We start from the raw sequence: 19,206 nt of genomic DNA, 5'->3' as shown, positions 1-19,206 counted from the left end.
TTATGTTTTTAAAAACGGCCCTAGGGACTCCTGGGTGGCTCAGACCGTTAAGCATCTGACTCTTGATTTGGGCTCAGGTCATGATCTCATGGGTTCCTGAGTCTGAGCCTCCTGTAGAGCCTGCTTGGGATTCCTTCTCTCCCTCTCTCTCTCCCTCTCCTGATTGCGCATGCACTCTCTCTCTCTCAAATAAATAAACTTTAAAAGATAAGATAAAATAAAAGACTGCTCTGACTGGGGCGCCTGGCTGGCTCAGTCGGTAGAATGTATGACTCTTGATCTTGGGGTGGCAAGTTTGAGTACAGGAAAAAGATTCTGTACTGGACAACTGTACTGGTCCAGGGAGTAACGACAGGTCTAGGATTGAGGGGGTGAGAAGTGGTCAGAAATTTAGGAGGGAAGAGGAACAGAATAACGCAACTGAGGGAAAAGAGGGGAGGAAGAAGCAGGGGACTAAGAGAGGAGGAGAGAGAGGAGTCCATGACCTTTGGCTGTGAGATGGGCATTGGAGCAGCACGAAGTAGGGGGTGGTGTGGGGAGAACACAGTCACAGGGGGAGGAGTAGACCTGGAAGAAGAGACCAAATTAGTGTCTGAGATGCCTGTTGGACAATCCAGGGATGAGGGCTAGGAGGCAATTATAGTAATTACAATTATGGTCATAACAAAATAACTAGCACAGAGCTCTCTGGTTATATTATTCATCACTGATCAACTATACATTGAGCACTGGGGACACAACACCCACAGTGACAGAGAGTCCTTGCCTTCATGGGGCTGATGTTCTGCTGGCAGGGGACTAAAGAGATTATATAAATATATAAATATATATAAATATATATATATTTATATATATATATATATATATATTTATTTATTTAAATAAGCTCTACGCCCAACGTGGGGCCCAAACTCCCCACCCTGACTGAGATCAAGAGTCATAGGCTCCACCGACTGGGCCCGCCAGACACCCCCAGAAATACATAATCTAATGTCAGGTAGTGATAAACCCTCAGGGTGGGGAGGTGGGGATGCGAAATAAAACAAGGCGAGGATTTAGAGAAGGGGAGATCATGTTGGAGAGAGTCTGACGTCCAGGAAGGATTTCATAAATATTTGTTAAAGACTTAATGACAGAAAGTGGATGGTTGATTTACTGAGTGTTTAGGGAATTGATCTAGTTATCCTCAAAAGATTCCAGGAGGTGAGTTCCTTCCGTTATGTAGCGGAGAAAACTGAGGTAGAGGGGTATCTTAATGACTCAGAAACGTAGTGATGGAAACCCAACCAAGCGAGGACAGGGAAACACTAGGTGGAAATCCCCCCTCCCCCACCAGCTCAGAGGCCCCCGGAAACGGTCATTTGCCAGGGCGGAGGTGGCAGAGCAGAGCGTATTGACCTATGACGTCATCGGGACGTTAAATAGCGTAACATCACCTGGACGTAGACCCATTTCCCTTCCCGGACAGGTCCTCTGGTACTCCGGAATCTCCTGAATCAGGCCTCTCATTGGTTACTCGCTCCATCAATCTGTTTCATTCTTACAGTCTTCCGCCCCGCCTTCCAGAGCCCACCTCTGATAGGCTGACGCGGCCGTCACTTCAAAAAGGTCCGCATTCCTTCCGCCTTTCTCCAGGAGACCGAGGGCGAGAGGGGTGGATCCCAGACAGCGCCCACCCCTGAGGCTCTGCTTCCGCCTGTAATTGGTTGCCCTGGGTGCCGGTCGCTACGCCACCCGCCTCTTATTGGTCATCCATCCGCCGCTCTGCGCGGCGCCGGCTCCGCCCCCGTCGGGTGTTTGTGGTGGGGCTGCGGAGTCGCCGATCCCGCCGGAAGCGCCAGGACAATGGGGACCCGGGACGACGAGTACGACTACCTATTCAAAGGTGCGGTCGGTGGGACACAGACGGGCGAGGGGACGACGGGGAGGTGGCGGACCGAGGCTGCGCTCCAGACCGCTGGGCCCAGGCCGGAGCCCGGGACTTGGGGCCCGGCGGGTCAGGCAGCCGGGAAGGCCAGGGAAGTCTGGGCTCAGTCAGCTTTGCGGACCGGACCGGCGGCCCAGAGAGGCCTGGGGGCCTTGGATGCGCCGAGGCGGGGCTGGGGCCGAGAGGGGGTGGGGCCCGAAGCGGTGGGAGAGGCCGTTAGGGGCGGGGCCTCCGGGAGCGGGGCCTCCCCAGCGTTTGGCGGGCCGGGCTGGATGGAAAGCTCCATTCGAGACGGGGGCGGGGCCGCCAGAGGCGGGGCTAGAGCGTGGTGGGCGTGCCCAAGAAGTGGGCTGGGACGGGGCAGGTGGGGGTGGTGCTCTCGCGGAGTGGGAGGAGCCAGCCCTGATTGGTAGCAGCATGTCTGGGGGCGGGAAGAGACGGCATGGTAGGGGTTGAGGTGTGTGGTAGGGGACCCTGGAGTGGGGTGCTGACCCAGAATTGCTTGGAGGGGCGCCTCGCGGGGGGATTGTGTGTGCCAGGCTCGGTGGTTAACCGCAACAGTTATCTTTGAACTCTCAGAACTCTTAATAGAATTATCGAAGTACCCGCCCTTTCCCAAGCATTCCCGCTCATGAATTCGTTACATGAATTCATCCCAGCCCTGTGAAGTCGTCGATATTCTCCAGCCTCTCTCTATGGACTTGGAAACTGAGACCCAGAGAGAGAGGGCACGTGTTGGAGCAGGATTTGAATCCAGGTCAGCTGTGGGCTTTACCACCTGAGTATATATGGGACTAATAAGCCTATCAGACCACCTCTCCCCACACATGCGCACTGGTAGGCCTGCTTTCTGCCAACCTGCTGGAGGATCGTCCCTGCCCAAGGGACAGAGGGCTCTAGAGCCTCGAGTGAGGCCTCGGCAGGTCAGGCAGCCATTGCTGGCCTAGCTCCCTCAGCCTGCAGCCCCAGCTGGGAAGACTCCCGCCATCCACATCGCTGGCGTTGTGCACTGATTTCAGAGTCACTGGCTTCACGGTGCCAACCTGGGCTTTGGCCAGGTCCTGTGCTGTCCGTCCTGGGCTCCCTGGACGACAGTGGTTGCCCTTGATAGCTACCCTGGGGCCCCGTGAGACACCATTGTCCTGCCGCCTGCCGCTTGAGGGTCTGCCTCCCACACCACCTGTTGGTATCTCCCCCTCGTTGGGCAAGCCTGGAGATCCCTGGGAGTGCAGTCTGTGTCTGTCGCTGACCATTGTGTCTGTGGTCTCCTCTAACACGTTGGGGCTGGGAGCCTGGGGATCTTGGGGCTGTGGAGAGCCAGGTGGAGCACTCCCTACCTGAGATATCCATGTGGTGAGAGGCTTCTGGGCTGGGGGAGGGCCCATGCAAAGGCCCAGAGTTGGCACACAGCACCGTGGGCCCAAGGAGCTGTGTGCAGGCTGATACGTCACTGGCAGGTGAAGCTGTGTGGTCAGCAAGCATCAGTCCAAGGCCTGACTGAGCCTTGGGGGTCTCACGTTAGGGGCCGGGGAAGCTCAATCAGGGCTTTGGGGACTGGCGACAGGTGGATCGGACTCCATCCTGCTGCAGCTGGTGCCCGGAGGCCACTGCTCCCCAGGTCCTGGCTGGTCACCCACCTGGATGGGGACCCCCAGGGCAGGGGGCGTTTCCCCAGGAGTCACCGCCAGGTTTTGATGGTCCTTTCCCACTTGTTATTTTCAAGCACTTGCTGTTATAAATAACTCAGCTCAGTGTTTTTCCCAGTCATCTTTTGCCCTTTGGGTTATTTCTTTGAAGTACGTTCCCAGAAGCACCGTTACTGGGTCAGGGGCAGTGGGGCGGCTGCGCGCTTCCCGGGACTCAATCTCCAGAGTCTGCTTCCTGGAAACACAGATCTGGCTTCTGCGGCAATTGGCAGGGGTGGGGGTGGGGAGGTTGCCTGTCCTGCTTTCCTCTCCCACTAGCCTCGTTTCCTGAGTTGGCAGGTGCCCTGCTGACCTTTCCAAGCAGAGTTAGGAGTGAAAGTCTAACCCACAAGGTTAGTACTTCCCAGACTGCGGTCATCTGAGACCACCTATCCACACGGATGCCTTATTGGAGGTCTCCTCATTGTCTTTTCATGTATCTCTTTAAATCCACTCAGTTTTTCACTCACTTAAACGGGAAAAGGAAACTGGGTGGGTCTGGCACATACAGAAGAAAGGAAAAGAAGCCAGCAGGTAGGCAAGCCACCACTGTCCCCTCACTTGCCAGTGACAAGACAGCTGAGACAGAAACATGAATATACTGTCTCCCCGGACCCTCCTAAGACCCCTGTGGCCTGCAGAGGGGCAGGTCTGGGCATTAGACAAGTGCACAAGGTAAGAGTGTACCAGAAAGGGTGACAGGGGCCAACTTTCTTTTTTGTTTGTTTGTTTTTTATCAAATGTTTCTGAGAGAAAGAGAGAGAGAGAGCATGAGCAAAGGAGGGGCAGAGAGAGAATCCCAAGTGGGCTCCATGCCATCTGCACAGAGCCCAACGAGGGGCTTGAACTCACGAACCGTGAGATCATGACCTGAATCAAAACCAAGAGTCAGATGCTTAACCAACTGAGCCACCCAGGCACCCCACAGGGGCCAACTTTCTGACCTCGAGGCTTGCCAGCCCTGCTTCCTGGTCGGAGGGGGCCGTTCAGGAGCGGGGGGGCCAATGATCCTCCTGCCCCCAACCCTGTGCTCAGCCTCCCCCAGGCTTTAGTCACCTTCTGGCCCTTCCCTTGGCACGGAGAGGCCACACTTTTCACCCGGGACACAGCCTGCCCCTTGTTTAGCCCTCCTGCCACCGCCTTGGTTATGTTGGCAGCCACATCACACGTTAGCTCCCTTGACCTCCAAGACCAAGGCCAATAGAATCCCCCTGGGTGTTTTCCTCACTGCACATTCCCCTCCTCCCGCAGGAGTAAGGTTGTTTATTTGTACCTAATTATAGATCTGCACGTTTATCCTGCTAACATTTTATCCTGTCAGCCATGGGGCTATTTTCCCAGCCTGCAGATCAATCCCTGGGGGCCACCTCTGACCTCTCTTCTGGTAGGCCAGGCTGCGGGATCCACAGTGGGAGCAGCTATGTCCCCAAGGGCCGCCGAGGACTTCCTAGAGCCCCTGGCCACTCACCTAGCCTGTGAGGATGTGGGTTGAAGTGGGACGCTGCTGAGGTAGCCCAGGACCTTGTCCTCCAGGCTTTGTCTACCCCTGGACCATCTTCAAGTCCTTTTGGGAAAGGGGTCGAGCAGAGAGCTGCAGCCGGCACCCAGGGAACAGGCCAGGCCCCAGTGCTCACCCGCCTCTGCTGAGTGCTTCCGAGGCAGCCTCCTGGCTCTCCAGCCCAGGCAGGCCCCCCACCAGACCCGCCGGGAAGGACCCAAGCGCACCATCTTCCTCCAGTGAGCAGCCTTCCCTGTGTCCTGGCTTTGGGCACCTGTCTGTCGTCTACTCTGATGCCCCAGGACATGGCTGTGGCAAGATTGCCCCCAAGCGCCAGTCCCTGGGGCCTGGGATGGTCAGGGCTGGCTTCCTGCAGGAGAGGCAGGGTCCTGTTCTTGCTGGAGTAGGGGAGCCAGCTCCCCTATCCCTGCAAATGGCCACTCAGTCCATGAATGTCCTGAGTGCGGGTTCCAGGGGTGCCGTGCTATCATGGGGCAGGTCAGAGGACCCTGGGCTTTAAGAGGTGCCAACTCTTTGTTTTTGCCAACTGGGCTTGCCTGCTCTGCCAGCCAAATGGCATGTCCAGGGAGGCAGTTTCCCTGGCCATTGGTGCCACCAACTTCTGTGGAAATTCTACGGGCTGTGTCCTCAAGGGCCCTTTATTTCCCCCAAGACAGTAGATCACTTGTCCCTTGGACAATGCCGTTCTCATTCCCAGCCTGCACAAGGGGCCAGCCTGGCCACTGCCCCACCGGCCACCTCTCTGCATTGGGCACCGTGTGCCAGGGACTGTCCAAGCAGCCTGGCCTTCCCGTCGTTCATCTGGGCCGTGGCTGGTGGCTCTCATCCTGCTCTGGCCTCCACTTTCTCACTGGGGGACCCTGGACCAGGAACTTTGTCACTCTGGGTTGAGTGTCCCCAACTGTAGAAGGGGAATGATAGTATGAACATTTGTCCCAGGGGTGGCCCTGAGAACACAGTCACAAAGCCTTTAGGGCTGAGCCTGGCCTGAGGTGCTAAGGGGCTTGTTGGCTAGGCCACAGCAGAGTGGGTGGGGCCAAGGGGACTCTGAAGTTGTATAGTTGTGCCAAGGCTGGGAAGGGAGGGAGCAGGTAGGGGTGGGGATACAGGGCAGGGCCCAAAAGGCACCCTCTTGGTCATTTCCTGTTCTCTTCCTAAGGGTATAAAAATTGTGAGCACACCCCTCCAGCCTTGCCCAGGTCCCCCTGGCCGCGTGGGAAGGAGGAGAGGGCTTGGGCGTGTAGGTGGTGGGCCCCACAGCATGGCTGAGAGCCACGGGCCCATGTCCGTCCCCACTCTTTCCACCTTTCTCTGATGTCAGCTCGCCATCTTCTGTTGGGCACCCCCAGTGTCACAAGAGAACACTGGCCCTGTTATCACAGGTGTCGTGGGCCAGGCCACATGGTGGTTTGAGGGGAGAGGAGAGGCCTGACTTGAGGGGTTTTGAAGGATGAGCAGGAGTTTGCCATGTATTCCAAGGGTCAGGAAGCCTCCCCCCCCCCCCCCCCCGCCCTTGAGCTCAGCCCTGGATGCAGAAGACGGGTTCAAATCCTGATGGACACCTTTCCAGCCAGGAGGACCTGGGCAAGTCACTGTCTGGTGAGCATGGTTGGGAGGTAGGAGCGAGCCCGCGTTAGGCTTGGCATTCTCCCGCTTCCTAACCCGTAAAGGTTACATGAGACGTGTGTGTGAGGGGGGTCCACCAAGGGCTTTCTTAGTACAGACTCATTAAAAACATAATCTTTTTTAACATTTATTCATTTTTGAGAGTGAAAGAGACAGAGCATGAACAGGGGAGGGGCAGAGAGAGAGAGGGAGACACAGGATCCGAAGTAGGCTCCAGGCTCTGAGCTGTCAGCACAGAGCCCCATGCGGGGCTCGAACCCACGGACTGTGAGATCATGACCTGAGCTGAAGTCGGACGCTTAACCGACCGAGTCATCCCAGTACAGGCTCATTAAACATTCTTGCTCTTAGTGTTCTTGGCTGTAAAGTAGCCGGCCGAGAGAGGGTGCTGGGTCCTGGGTGCCTTGCCCGCCTCCTCACCTGCGGCCTGAGGATGGTAACCTGGGCATCTTCCAGGGGGCAGGGAGGCTGGGACGCTCCACCGGCCGCCTTGGCATTGGTTCATTCTGCAGGCGTGGATCAGGTGCCTCCTGCGTGCTGGGCGCTGCACCAGGCTGGGACCCAGCAGGGAAGGAGACTGTCTGAGGTTCCTGCCCTTGTAGCCCAGTGGGAAAGACTAAATAAATAAGTGAAGGCTGCAGTGTGACAGAGCGGGGAGAGCTGTGGAGGAAGTCAGGTGGGGCAGGGAGTGGGCTTTTAAGCGGATGGCAGCGAAGGCCTCTTTGGTCGAGTGCCATCAGAGGGACCACACCGAGGAGACGAGGGCAGACACCAGGCAGGTACCTGGGGAAGAACGGTCCAGGCGAAGTGCAATGTGCCCCTGTAGATCTCCTAGTCCTGGTGAGGAGGCCCGTGTGGCAGGAGCAGAGTGGGCGAGAGGGAGAGAGGGAGGAGGGGAGGGCAGGGAGGGCACGGGGCAGGTCATGCAAGGCTCTGTGGGTGGGCCTGGACTTGGACTTTTACCCCAGGGAGGTGGGCGCCCTGGAAGACCGTGGGCAGAGGAGGGCGGGGCCTGTCTTGGCAGCTCACAGGCGCCCTCTGGTGGCCTCCAGGAAAACAGCCTGTTGGTACGAGCGTGACCACCAGGGCTGCGGAGGGACGCGTGTGTTGCGGACCAGAGTGGGGGCAGTGACGCCGGTCAGAAGCCGTGGGAATTTGGGCATGCACATAGACAACTTTCCACCGAGGAAAAACTTTTAACTAGGGCTGTGGACGACCAAGCCTACAGCCCCCGTGACTTTCCACTGGACAGACCCACCCTTGGGTGCCAGAGCCCAAGGCCCCCACGTGTGGTTTCCGCCTGGGGTCTCTGGCCAGACAGCCACGTACTGTTTCTTCTACGTTGTACATATAGCCGCGCGTGCGTGTGCGGCACATACACTGTGCACACACAGACGTGAGACTACCTGGGTCTAAGGACAGCCTCTTGGGCTCAGACTCCTGGACCATGTCATGTGGCCCTATCACAGAGCCTGGGATGCCTTGGCCCCTAGAGGCAATGCTTCTATGGCTGGGGCAGGAAACTTGGGAAAGAGAGGGATAAAGGCAGAGACTGGAGGGGCCTGCTCTGCCCTCCTCAGGACGACTCTTGCTCTGGATGTCTGCAGAAAGGGCTGACTCTGGGGCTGTGGGGTGGCGGTCTCTGTCCCCTCCCAGTTGCGTCCAGAGGGCACATTCCTGTTCCGCATGAACCAGCTGTGACTGTGCTGGGGCCCGAATGTGGATTGGCTCGCAGCAGCTCTCCAGAAGGAAGCAGAGGGTGGGCGCGGGGGGGTGGGGGGGGGTGAGGCTTCCCATTTCCTGTTACTTACAGCTCCAGAGACAGACCCCTGCAGGTAAGAACCTAGGGGAACTGTAGTAATAACCGCTCCCCTGCCTGTCTTAGCACGCTAGATGCTAGCGGAGTTCTGATCCTGCCATTTCTCCTCGAGTCCCCCTCTTGCAGAAAAGGCAGCCCAGAGAGGTTAAGTGACTTGCCCAAGGTTGCCCAGCCCTGGAGCTTTCTTGGCCACCGGGCTGCCGTGGAGGTTCAGGGGTTCCGAGTGGGATCCCCACCCTGCCTGCCTGCCAGAATGTCTGGGTCCCTACACCGCAGCTGAGGCAGCTCTGCTCTGAAGAGACCAGAGACGGCAGGGGTGTCGTGCTGTCCGCAGTGGCTGTGCTTCTGGAAGCCCAGAGCCTCTGTTTGCTTCTGCCCTGGGAAACGCGGTGCCTCGGGCTCCGACCGCCCCGATGTCGGTTTCCAAGTTGGCTCCGCACCTGGGACGCCACCGTTCTATATATAGGTGGACGTGGGTGGTGTGTGGGCCTTAGCTCGGGGACGCCGGCCCGCAGAGTCTTACCCGTGTCCCTCCTGCCCCCAAAGTGGTGCTCATTGGGGACTCAGGCGTGGGGAAGAGCAACCTGCTATCACGCTTCACCCGCAACGAGTTCAACCTGGAGAGCAAGAGCACCATCGGCGTGGAGTTTGCCACCCGCAGCATCCAGGTGGACGGCAAGACCATCAAGGCGCAGATCTGGGACACCGCCGGCCAGGAGCGCTACCGTGCCATCACCTCTGCGTGAGCGACAGGGCCGGGGTGATGCAGGCCGCCGTGGGTGGGGGGGCCCCTGGGGAGAAGGATGGGTAGGACTCGCGTCGGAGGAGGAGAGAGCGGATCTCTGAGGGTGGGGGGCCCGCGGTGGAGGGACAAGACCCCCAGGAGCTAGGGGATCCTCGGGAAGACCCGTGTGCCCAGTCTCGGCCACTCTGTGACCCCGGGGCAGGCACGTCCTGCAGTGTCTCTGGCCCCCGGAGTCCCGAGAAGCCCTGCGATTTTGCTGGGAGCTGGCTGCACGATGAGAGTTGTTACCCCGGACCGGCTTGGGCCCCTGTGGCCGCTCGCCAGCCCTGCCTGCCTTCCCTCAGCTTCCCTCTGCGCTTCAGCTCCCACCTGGTCAGCCTCCTTGGTGGTCAGGCTGGCCGAGCCTTTGGTGGGCGCTAGAGCTTTTGCCCAGCAGTGGCCCTTTCCTTCTCCCCTTTTGTGGCTGACCCCAAGGGTGTCTTCTGACTTTGGGTCCCAGACTACTTCCTCTGGTCCCGTATTCCCGAGCTGAACCTGGGGAGCAGAGCCTGAACCTCGGCCACGGCTGCCCCTCGGGCGGGCCCTGTGCCTCCTGCCCTGTGTGTGGGCTGAGGAGTGCCGCCCCCGGAGCCTGGTGCAGGGAACTGGCGGCCGGCTCAGGCTTGGGCCCCGCGTCCTGCCCCACAGCTACTACCGCGGCGCGGTGGGTGCCCTGCTGGTGTATGACATCGCCAAGCACCTGACCTACGAGAACGTGGAGCGCTGGCTGAAGGAGCTGCGGGACCACGCCGACAGCAACATCGTCATCATGCTGGTGGGCAACAAGAGTGACCTGCGCCACCTGCGGGCCGTGCCCACTGACGAGGCTCGTGCCTTTGCAGGTGGGTCACGCTGGGCCGGAGCGGGTGAGGCTGGGGGCTGCCGGGGCTTCCCCCACGGGCCACATTCCCGAAAGGCATGTGACTGAGGCATCGGAGAAGCATCTGGAAGTCAGGCAGCACCCCCACCCCAGCCCCTGCCATCTTCCCTGTCTGCGCCCACGGCCTCAGTGCCAGCTTCCCCTTCCTGATGCGTGGGCATCTCAGTCCTCTCTCTTTGACCCCGACCCTTCTTTTTCCTGGGCCAGGCAAGCAGGGTCCCCGAGAGGGCGCAGGACAGCACCTTCCACCACCTCCCCGCTCACCTGGGCATTATTCTTTTTGTTCCAGAAAAGAACAACTTGTCCTTCATTGAGACCTCAGCCTTGGATTCCACCAACGTAGAGGAAGCTTTCAAGAACATCCTCACAGGTAGGTGGTCACAGGGCCTGGCTGAAGCCACAGTGGCCCCCCCGCGTGCCTGGGGAGGGTGGGCGTGACGGGAGCACCGGCTGCTCGGGTTGCAGGCTCCGGAACATAACCTCTGGAGCTTTATTCTTTAAACCTGTGAGTGGGTCTGGACTGAGAACAGACTTGGCGTGCTCCATGGGCTCAGGCCAGATCGCGGCCCTGCTGGCACTCAGGACATAGAGACCCTCCCTCCACCCAGCTTCTCCAAGGGGGCCCTCCCTGGCTTCACCAGAGAACAGCCAGCTTGGGCAGCTGCGGAGCAGGCGGCATCAGGGGCGCAGGGCCCTCGGGCTTCTGAGAGTTTATTCTGGGGGGGTGGGGGGGAGGGGAGCTCTGATCTTACAGGATAAGAGGCCGGGCAGGGGGGTGGGGGTGGGGGGGAAGGACTACATGTGACCCGATACGGTCTTGCCTTGCTGAGCACACAGCCAGCACTGGGTGAGGGTGGAAACCTCCAGGAGCCCACCCCCCTGCCACGGTTCCCCTTGACCTGATGGGGGGCACAGTGGGGGCTGTGGGCTCAGCCTAGGGGGGCGGGGGGCGGGGGCAAGGCGCGAGGTCTAGATGAGCCCTGCAGGGGGGCGGGGCGCGCAGCGCGCTCACCCCCTGCTCCCCCCACTCCCCCCCCACCGCAGAGATCTACCGCATCGTGTCGCAGAAGCAGATTGCAGACCGCGCTGCCCACGACGAGTCCCCCGGCAACAACGTGGTGGACATCAGCGTGCCGCCCACCACCGACGGACAGAAACCCACCAAGCTGCAGTGCTGCCAGAACCTGTGACCGCCCCGCGCCGCCCCGCGCGTGCGTGCACGTCCTCGTCCTCCGCCCGCCCCTCCCCCCGCCGTCCTCCCTGCCCTCCCCTCTCCGCCCCCTCCGTGACTGGCTCCTGCCCTCCCATCGAGCTCCGCATGGCTGGCCGGCCGTGGCCCCGGAAGAACAGGAGTGGGCGGCACCTGCCGGCCCGCTCGCTCGAGGAAAGCCGGAAGCCCCGGTTTCTCCTGGGGCCTCGGTGTGCATCTCGGCGGGGCGGGGCGCATGGGCCAGGAGGATGGGCGCACCGAGCGGGCTTCTCCGGTTTTCCACGGCAGACTCCAGGGAGCGATTGCCTCCCACCCTCTGTGGCCAGTTGGCCCAGCTGGTCCGCGGTCCCCATCCGGAACCCCCTTCCGGGCTGATGCTCGAAGAGCAAGGCGCCAGGGGGCCGGGGCAGGCGGACACTCTCGGCTCTCGGCACCCCTGTCCCCCCACGCACAGCCAGCACCGGCACACGCACCGGCACACGCCTTCGACCTCTCCCGTGCGTGCGCGACTCCAGCTCCCGCCTGTAGATTTATGCTGGGAGAAGACCCCCCTCTCCCCCTCCCCCTCCTTTTGCACGCGGCGCGCTCTCCGGCCCTTCCCTGTGCCCCCCTCTGTCTTGTCTCCCGTCTGGTCCGGAACCTGTTTGCAAGTGAAGCAATATCTCCGTGTTTTGTATATACAACCGCTCTTGTAGCCTTTGGTTTTTTGTTATTGTAGAGAAACACAGATTCTTTATACACTTTGTAAGATTTACGCCAAACCCCAGCTCTCGATCTCTTATTCTCCCTGTGGCCCCTGCACTGTTGCCCCGGATGCCTCATTTCTTCAGCCCGTTACTAAAATGTATACTCCGACTTCCTGTACAGAAACCTGCCGCTGCGCCTTTGTCTTCTTTCTCTCCGCCAGGCGGCCACACCTGGGTCCTCCTCGCTGCCCACGCCCTGCTGCGGGCTGCCTCACCCTGGCCCGGCCCCACAGGGAGCTAGAAGACCAGGTTGAGGCCCCGCTCGGGACAATGCGGAGGCCCACGAGCTGACCCCAGGGGCTTTGGTCTGGGGGGGGCGGGGGGGGGGGGAGAGGATCGGATCCTCTCTAAGCTGCCCCTGTGGCTGGGGGGGGGGGGTATTAAATTTCCTGGCCTAGGATCCCAGGGTGCCTCCTGGCGGGGGAGGAGGGGGGCGTGAGCCGTGTCTACTGCCCTCCATTCGCAGCCTTGGGGTTGTTCATCCCTGCTGTCCACGGCTGCCTCATCACCTGGGGTCCCCGCAAGGACAGGCGAGAGGGGCTGCTCTGGGGAACGTTGGTGGTACCAGAGCCACCCCAGCTCTCCCCATCCCAGACTGACCTTTAAGGAGGGCCCAGTGGGAGGGAGGCAGGTAGCCCGGAGTTCTCTGCCTCTCCCCAGGATCCAGCTTCTCCCCTGGTCCCTGTGGGCAGAGCTGGCCTGAGGACCGTTTCCCACTATATAGGAAGTGTGGCTATCCCCCTCCCCCCCCAGCCCAGGCCTGTGTGGACCCCCCAGCCCATCCCTGCACTAGCCACGGGACTCATTGTGGTCCCTCAGGTGAGGGCAGGGGGCTGTTACAGAAGCTCCACCCTCTGGCATGAGGCCCCTTATACCCTTGACCCCTAGAAGAGCCACCAGAGAAGGGGGTCTAGTCTCTCCCAATTTCAGGCTTTGGCCACCTTGCCTGGAGGGCTGAGCAAACCCAGAGAGGCCTTCCAGAAGAGCCCTGAGCCACAGGGAGCCGTTCCTATAGAGTTGGAGTGAGCCAGGGAGCAGCGTGGGCCAAGGCCACCAGTGGGACAGTGGGGGGGATCTGGTGGGGCCACACACTCCAGGGGCCATTCACACAGACCTCGGGGGTGCTGAATCCATTTGGGCAGTGTGGGCGTGGGGGAGGGGGGGCAGAGAGTGGGTGGGGGCTTCGGGTGGGCCAGGTGAAGTAATGAGGCACCCTGGCGGGTTTCAGGTAGTCCAGAGATCAGATCTTTCCTGAGCCCCTGTGATTGGCCAGGCCGGAGGCACGTACCGGGGAACAAGACTAACCCGACACTGTTCCCTTGGGGGGTCACGCAGTCCAGTGATGCTGTTTCGATGACTCAGATTTCAGTGATTTAATAAGTGCGGCATGTTCATTCAGTGCTAGGCGCTGTTCTTAAGTTTCTCTTTTTTTTGTATGGTAAAATAAACACATTAAATTGGCCATCTTGACCATTTTTCAACATACAGTTCAGTGGCATTAAGTACGTTCAGTGTTGAGCAGCCACCCCCACCATCTGTCTCCAGAACCTTCCATCTCCCCAAACTGTCCCCATGAAACACGGACTCCCCTGCCCCTGCACCACTCTCCCGGCTCCCACCATCTATCTACCTTCTGTCTCTGTGGATGGAACTCCTCTGAGGACCTGGGGACCTCCTGTGAGTGGGATCCTACGGTATGTGTTCTTTTGTGTCTGACTTATTTCACTGAGCATAAGGCCTTCGAGGTCCGTCCACATCGTAGCAGGTGTTAGAATTCCCTTTTTGACAAAAGGCTGAATGATAATAGTGCATCGTATGGATATTCATTCCTCTTCCTGTTTGTCCATTCATCCATCGATGGACACCAGGATGGCTTCCACTTGTTGGCCATTGTGGATAACGCGGCTGTGAACATGGATGTACAGATATGTGTTCGGGTCCCTGTTCTCAATCCTTTCAGGTACGTACCCAGAAATGCAACTGCTTGGGTCTTTGGTAATTCTGTGTTTAATTTTGTGAGGAACTGTATCAACTTAAATAAATTGTGACATAAAAGACAAGAACACTCCAGGGGCGCCTGGGTGGCTCAGTCGGTTGAGCGCCCCACTTCAGCTCAGGTCATGGTATCACCCTCCGTGAGTTCGAGCCCCACATCGGGCTCTGTGCTGACAGCTCAGAGCCTGGAGCCCGCTTCCGCTTCTGTGGCTCCCCCTCTCTCCGCCCCTCCCCTGCTTATGCTCTGTCTCTCTCTGTCTCAAAAATAAAAACATTAAAAACAACTTAAAAAAAAAAGACAAGAACATTCCACACAATGTGAGTCTTTGACATGTCATGGTATTCATAATGACCCTAGGAGGCGGGCATAGCTTACTAGCCCTGATTTAGAGATGAGAAACGGAAGCAAGGGACTTGCCCTGGGTCCTACAACTAGTAAGAAGCAAACAACTTTTAACCTCAGAGCTGTTGGTAACCACTAAGCTATGAGACCTCACCCAGTGTTTATTGAGTGCCTACCAGGGGCCAGAAAACCCTAACAAATGGAGAAAATGCCTGAGAGAAAAGACGGGGAAGAATTTTTTTTTTTTACATTAATTAAGGAGATTTTATGACAAAATATTTTTGTTTGTTTGAGAAAGAGAGAGAGCGGGGCGCCTGGGTGGCTCAGTCAGTTAAGCGTCCCGCTTCCGCTCAGGTCATGATCTCACGGTTTGTGAGTTTGAGCCCCGAGTTGGGCTCTGTGCTGACAGCTCGGAGCCTGGAGCCTGCTTTGGATTCTGTGTCTCCCTCTCTCTCTGCCCCTCCCCCACTCATGCTCTCTCAAAAATAAATAAACATTAAAAAAATTTTTAATAAAAAAGAGAGAGAGAAAGCAGGGGAGGGAGAGAGAGAGAGAGAGAGAGAGAGAGAGAGAGAGAATCCCAAGCAGGCTCCGTGCTATCAGCTCAAACTGTGAGATCATGGCCTGAGCCAAAATCAAGACTTGGACACTTAACCCACTGAGCCACCCAGGTGCCCCACAAAAGATTTTAAACACATAAAAGTGGAGAGAATAGTCTAAAGAACCCCTATCAGCCCATCACCCAACTTCAGCCAATCTGGTTTCACCCTATTCTCTTCCTGTGTGCCAATTCCAGACACATTCCAGCCCTAATATTTCAGTACCTCTCTCTAAAATACAAAGACTTGTGCCTGGGTGGCTAAGTTAGTTAAGTGTCTGACTCTTGATTTTGGCTCAGTGAGTGATCTCATGGTCATGGGATCCAGCCCTGTGTGAAGTCCCGGGTCGGGCTCTGCACTGGCGGTGTGGAGCCTCTTGGGATCTCTCCCTCTCCCTCTCTCTCTCTCTCTCTGACCCTTTCCTGTTCGCATGCATGCACATGCACTCTCTCTCATAAAATAATTAAATTAAATTAAGTTAAAACTTGTATTGTGGTCACTCCGTCTGAATTTTGCTGGTAGCATCCCTGTGATCTCTCCCTTTTTGTTTTTTAAAAATTTGAGATAAAGTTCACCCAACCTAAACCTCTCCGTTCGAAGCATTTAAAAATGCACATCCAGCGGTTTCGAGTATATGCACAAGGTTGTGCAAACATCATCACACTCTACAACGGAATTGTTTGCACCACTCCAAAAAGAAACCCTGTACCCATTAAGCAGTTCCTCCCCATTTCCCCTTCCTTCCCCAGTCTCTGGCAACCACCAATCCGCTTTCTGTCTCTAGGGACCTCTAGGGTGTCATTTAACATGTCCCTTTGTCCCCTGCATTTCCTGTAAATTAATAGATGTGGAGTGTGATCAGATTTGGGACTGAGCACTTCGGAGGTGATGTGGGCACGCGCTAGGAGGCAGATGATGTCAGCATGTCTCATTTGTGGCGCGTGTCTCCTTTGTAGCTGCTGCAAAGTATCGCTTAGGTTCACAACCCATTAGGGTTACAGAATGGCGATATTCGAAATCTAGCCTTCCTCACGTATTTTCTAGAATACATCTGTAAAGAGAAGTTTCCCTTCATCTACGTAGTTACCCTGATTTGTGGATTGTACGGGCCAGCATAAATACTTCATTCTTTGTCCGCTTTGGAATTTCATAATTTTCGAGATTTTGAGTGCCAACTCAAAGGCTTCCCAAGAAGCCTTCAGTCACTGTTGCGTTGTTTTTGTTTTTGTTTTTTTAGTTAACGTGCATGAATTTAACTCCTTTGTTGGAGCCACGCTTTCAACCAGTGTGGCCAATGGGGGTGGAATTGAGTAGGCGGTATATATCTGGGACTGAGTCTTGACCAGTGTATCTAGGAGTTAGGCTATACACGGGGTGGGGGAGTGGAAAAGAGTAGATGTACTGGGGATCATGAGACATAGGTTTCCCAGTCAGAGGAGGAAGTTAGAAATATGCAAAGTGTCTGGGATAAAGTTTGGTGTTAGATTAGAATTAGAGGTATGGGTGTGCACTCGTGGTTTTAAAGATGGATGGATGGATGGATGGATGGACAGACAGATGATAGACAGGCAGGTAAATGTCTCTAAATAGGTACATACACACACGTATGACAATGAGAAAAGTAAGAATTGATAACCACTGTAGTAACAGTGACCACACCTAGCAACAAGTTCTTGCTTTTTAAATGTCGTTCCCCATGAAAACCAGGGCTCCTTGGGAGAAATGGTTGCTTCCAGAGCCGGGGCAGGTAAAAATAACAAGAAAATGCCACCTTGGAACATTTTGTTGAGCCAGTATTTAAGGAAGTGCTCGAAGACGGAGGTAGAAAAGTTATTTGGCAACCGTAATCTGGTTTTAAAAAAGGCTGACACCTCCATGCCACTCCCTTCTTCCTGCCTTGATTGAGGATATGATGCCTGGAACCCCAGCAGCCATCTTCACTACCATGAGGAAAAGACCAAAAAACTCTCAGAGTCGCTGACCCTATTATCATCGTTTGACCAAGCCAATGCCGGCAGCCATCCTCCTCCAGAATTCTTTATTTTTTAAAAATAAAACCTTCTTTGTCTAAAGTAACGTTAACAACAAAATAAAAAAAAAATTGGTGTGTCATCAATGGATAATAAATCTAGTGGGTGAAAGTTTGTTGAGGAACCAGATATTTCATTAATTTCAAAGTCTTTTCCCATAAAGCACCATTGACAAGCGGAACATACTAGCTCAGGCTGGACACCCGGCAGACACGATTTTCAACAGGCTAGCATAATCAGTAATGGAAGAAATCAACATTCTATGCCTCCGGATATATGCACTGAGAACGCTTTATCACTTCTGTAGTTCTTGTTCCAAGTGCCTAAATCATGACAAAACAGTAGACAAACACACATTGAGGAACTTTCTGCAAAATGGCTAGCTCATACTCTCCCAAAGCATCAAGGTCGTGAAAGACAAAGGTTGAAGAATCGTTACCGAATGAAGGACACTAAAATTAGAAAAATACGGTGTATGATCTGGAATAGATGCTGCAGCTTTAAAGGATCTTGTGGGAAGGGTGCCTGAGTGGCTCAGTCGGTTAGGCGTCCTACTCTTGGTTTTGGCTCAGGTCATGATCCCAGGGTTGTGGGATCGAGCCCTGTGTCGGGCTCTATGTGGAGCATGGAGCCTGCTTAAGATTTGCTTTCCCCTTTGTCTCGTAGACACACACACAAACAAACTTTTGGGACTTTCTTGGAAACTTTGAATGGGATTTGGGAATTACATGGTACTCTTGGATCAGTATTAACTTCCTGCTTTTGAAGGTGGTACTGTGTTTATGTGGAAGAGTGTGCTTATACTTGAGAAATATACACTGGGAGGGTGCCTGGCTGGCTCAGTCCACAGAGCATGAGACTCTCAATCTTGGGGTCATGAGTTTAAGCCCCGCATTGGTGTAGAGATTACTAAAAAAAACAAAAACAAAAACAAAAAAACAGACAAGAAAAAAATAAAGGATTCAGAAATGTTAACAAGTGAAGAATCTGGGCAAGAATTTGTAGGAGCTCTGTAACTTTCACTTCTGCAATTTTTATGTACATTTGACTTTTTTATTTTGAAGTAAACTCTGTGCCCAATGTGGGGCTTGAAGTCATGACCCCCCAGATCAAGAGCCACATGCTCTACAGACTGAGCCAGCGAGGTGCCCCGACGCTACTTTGAGATAAGAATTTTTAAAACCCCAGTGAGTGGATTTAAACATTTGACCTGTTTTGATCAACTGCAACCATTCCCCTTATTGCAGGGCAAATAATCCCATTTGTGGCCAGTGAGAGCTTCTTAGTTGGTCTCCCACTGACATTGCCTCACTAGGTAATGTCTTTGATAATGCCTGTGCTTTCTGGTATACCAGAATGCACCAGGTTCATCTTGTACATTCCCTGCTTCAGACCCAGAATCAGATATTTGCCTAGGTTCCCTGGCTCACTCAATTGGAAATGGTGTTTAGAGACCATGATCTGGGCTTAAGGAGTGCTCATTGCAACAAAGTCAGTCTTTGTTTCAGAACTTTTCAGTGGACAGAGCTAGGAAATGTATTTTTTAATGTTATTTATTTATTTTGAGAGAGAGAGACAGAGACAGAGACAGAGAGACAGAGACAACGTGAGCAGAGGAGGGGCAGAGAGAGAAAGAATCCCAAGCAGGCTCCGAGCTATCAGTGCAGAGCCCCACATGGGGCTTGATCTCACCAACTGTGAGATCGTGGTCTGAGCTGAAATCAGGAGTCGGGCAATCAACCGACCAAAGAAATGTTTGCTTTTTATATAGGTGAAATGTATCGCAACACTCTCAATTCAAATTCAAGACTGCAGGGTTTTTATTAATGTGATCAACTTTATACTCCCTACTTCCTTCACTCCCTCTGAAAATCCCAGTCCTTGACATCAGTGTAAGTACTCCTTTGCTTTCGCTTTATCCCAAACTAAATATGCCACAAGTTCAGAATAACAACTGCAACATCACCATCAACAATATAGTAGTGGTATGCAGACAAACTGTCCTGGTCTCAAGTCAGTAGGAGTTCATCTCCGTGTCATTTT

At 55.4% G+C, this 19,206-nt stretch overlaps 1 protein-coding gene across 1 annotated transcript; it reads left to right on the top strand.

Moving 5' to 3' along the window:
* The first annotated feature begins 1,746 nt into the window (after window positions 1-1,746).
* On the top strand, window positions 1,747-12,320 carry RAB11B (RAB11B, member RAS oncogene family). Its single transcript, XM_042928222.1, has 5 exons — window positions 1,747-1,885; window positions 9,123-9,318; window positions 10,009-10,202; window positions 10,530-10,610; window positions 11,285-12,320. Exons 1-5 carry the CDS (start codon window positions 1,846-1,848, stop codon window positions 11,428-11,430), a joined length of 657 nt encoding a protein of 218 aa, XP_042784156.1. The 5' UTR covers window positions 1,747-1,845; the 3' UTR covers window positions 11,431-12,320.
* Window positions 12,321-19,206: the final 6,886 nt, after the last annotated feature.

This window comes from Panthera leo, chromosome A2 (genome assembly GCF_018350215.1).
Source record: "Panthera leo isolate Ple1 chromosome A2, P.leo_Ple1_pat1.1, whole genome shotgun sequence".
NCBI lineage: Eukaryota > Metazoa > Chordata > Mammalia > Carnivora > Felidae > Panthera > Panthera leo.
The sequence above is the reverse complement of the archived record's forward strand: the minus strand, read 5'-3'. Positions and strand labels throughout refer to the sequence as shown.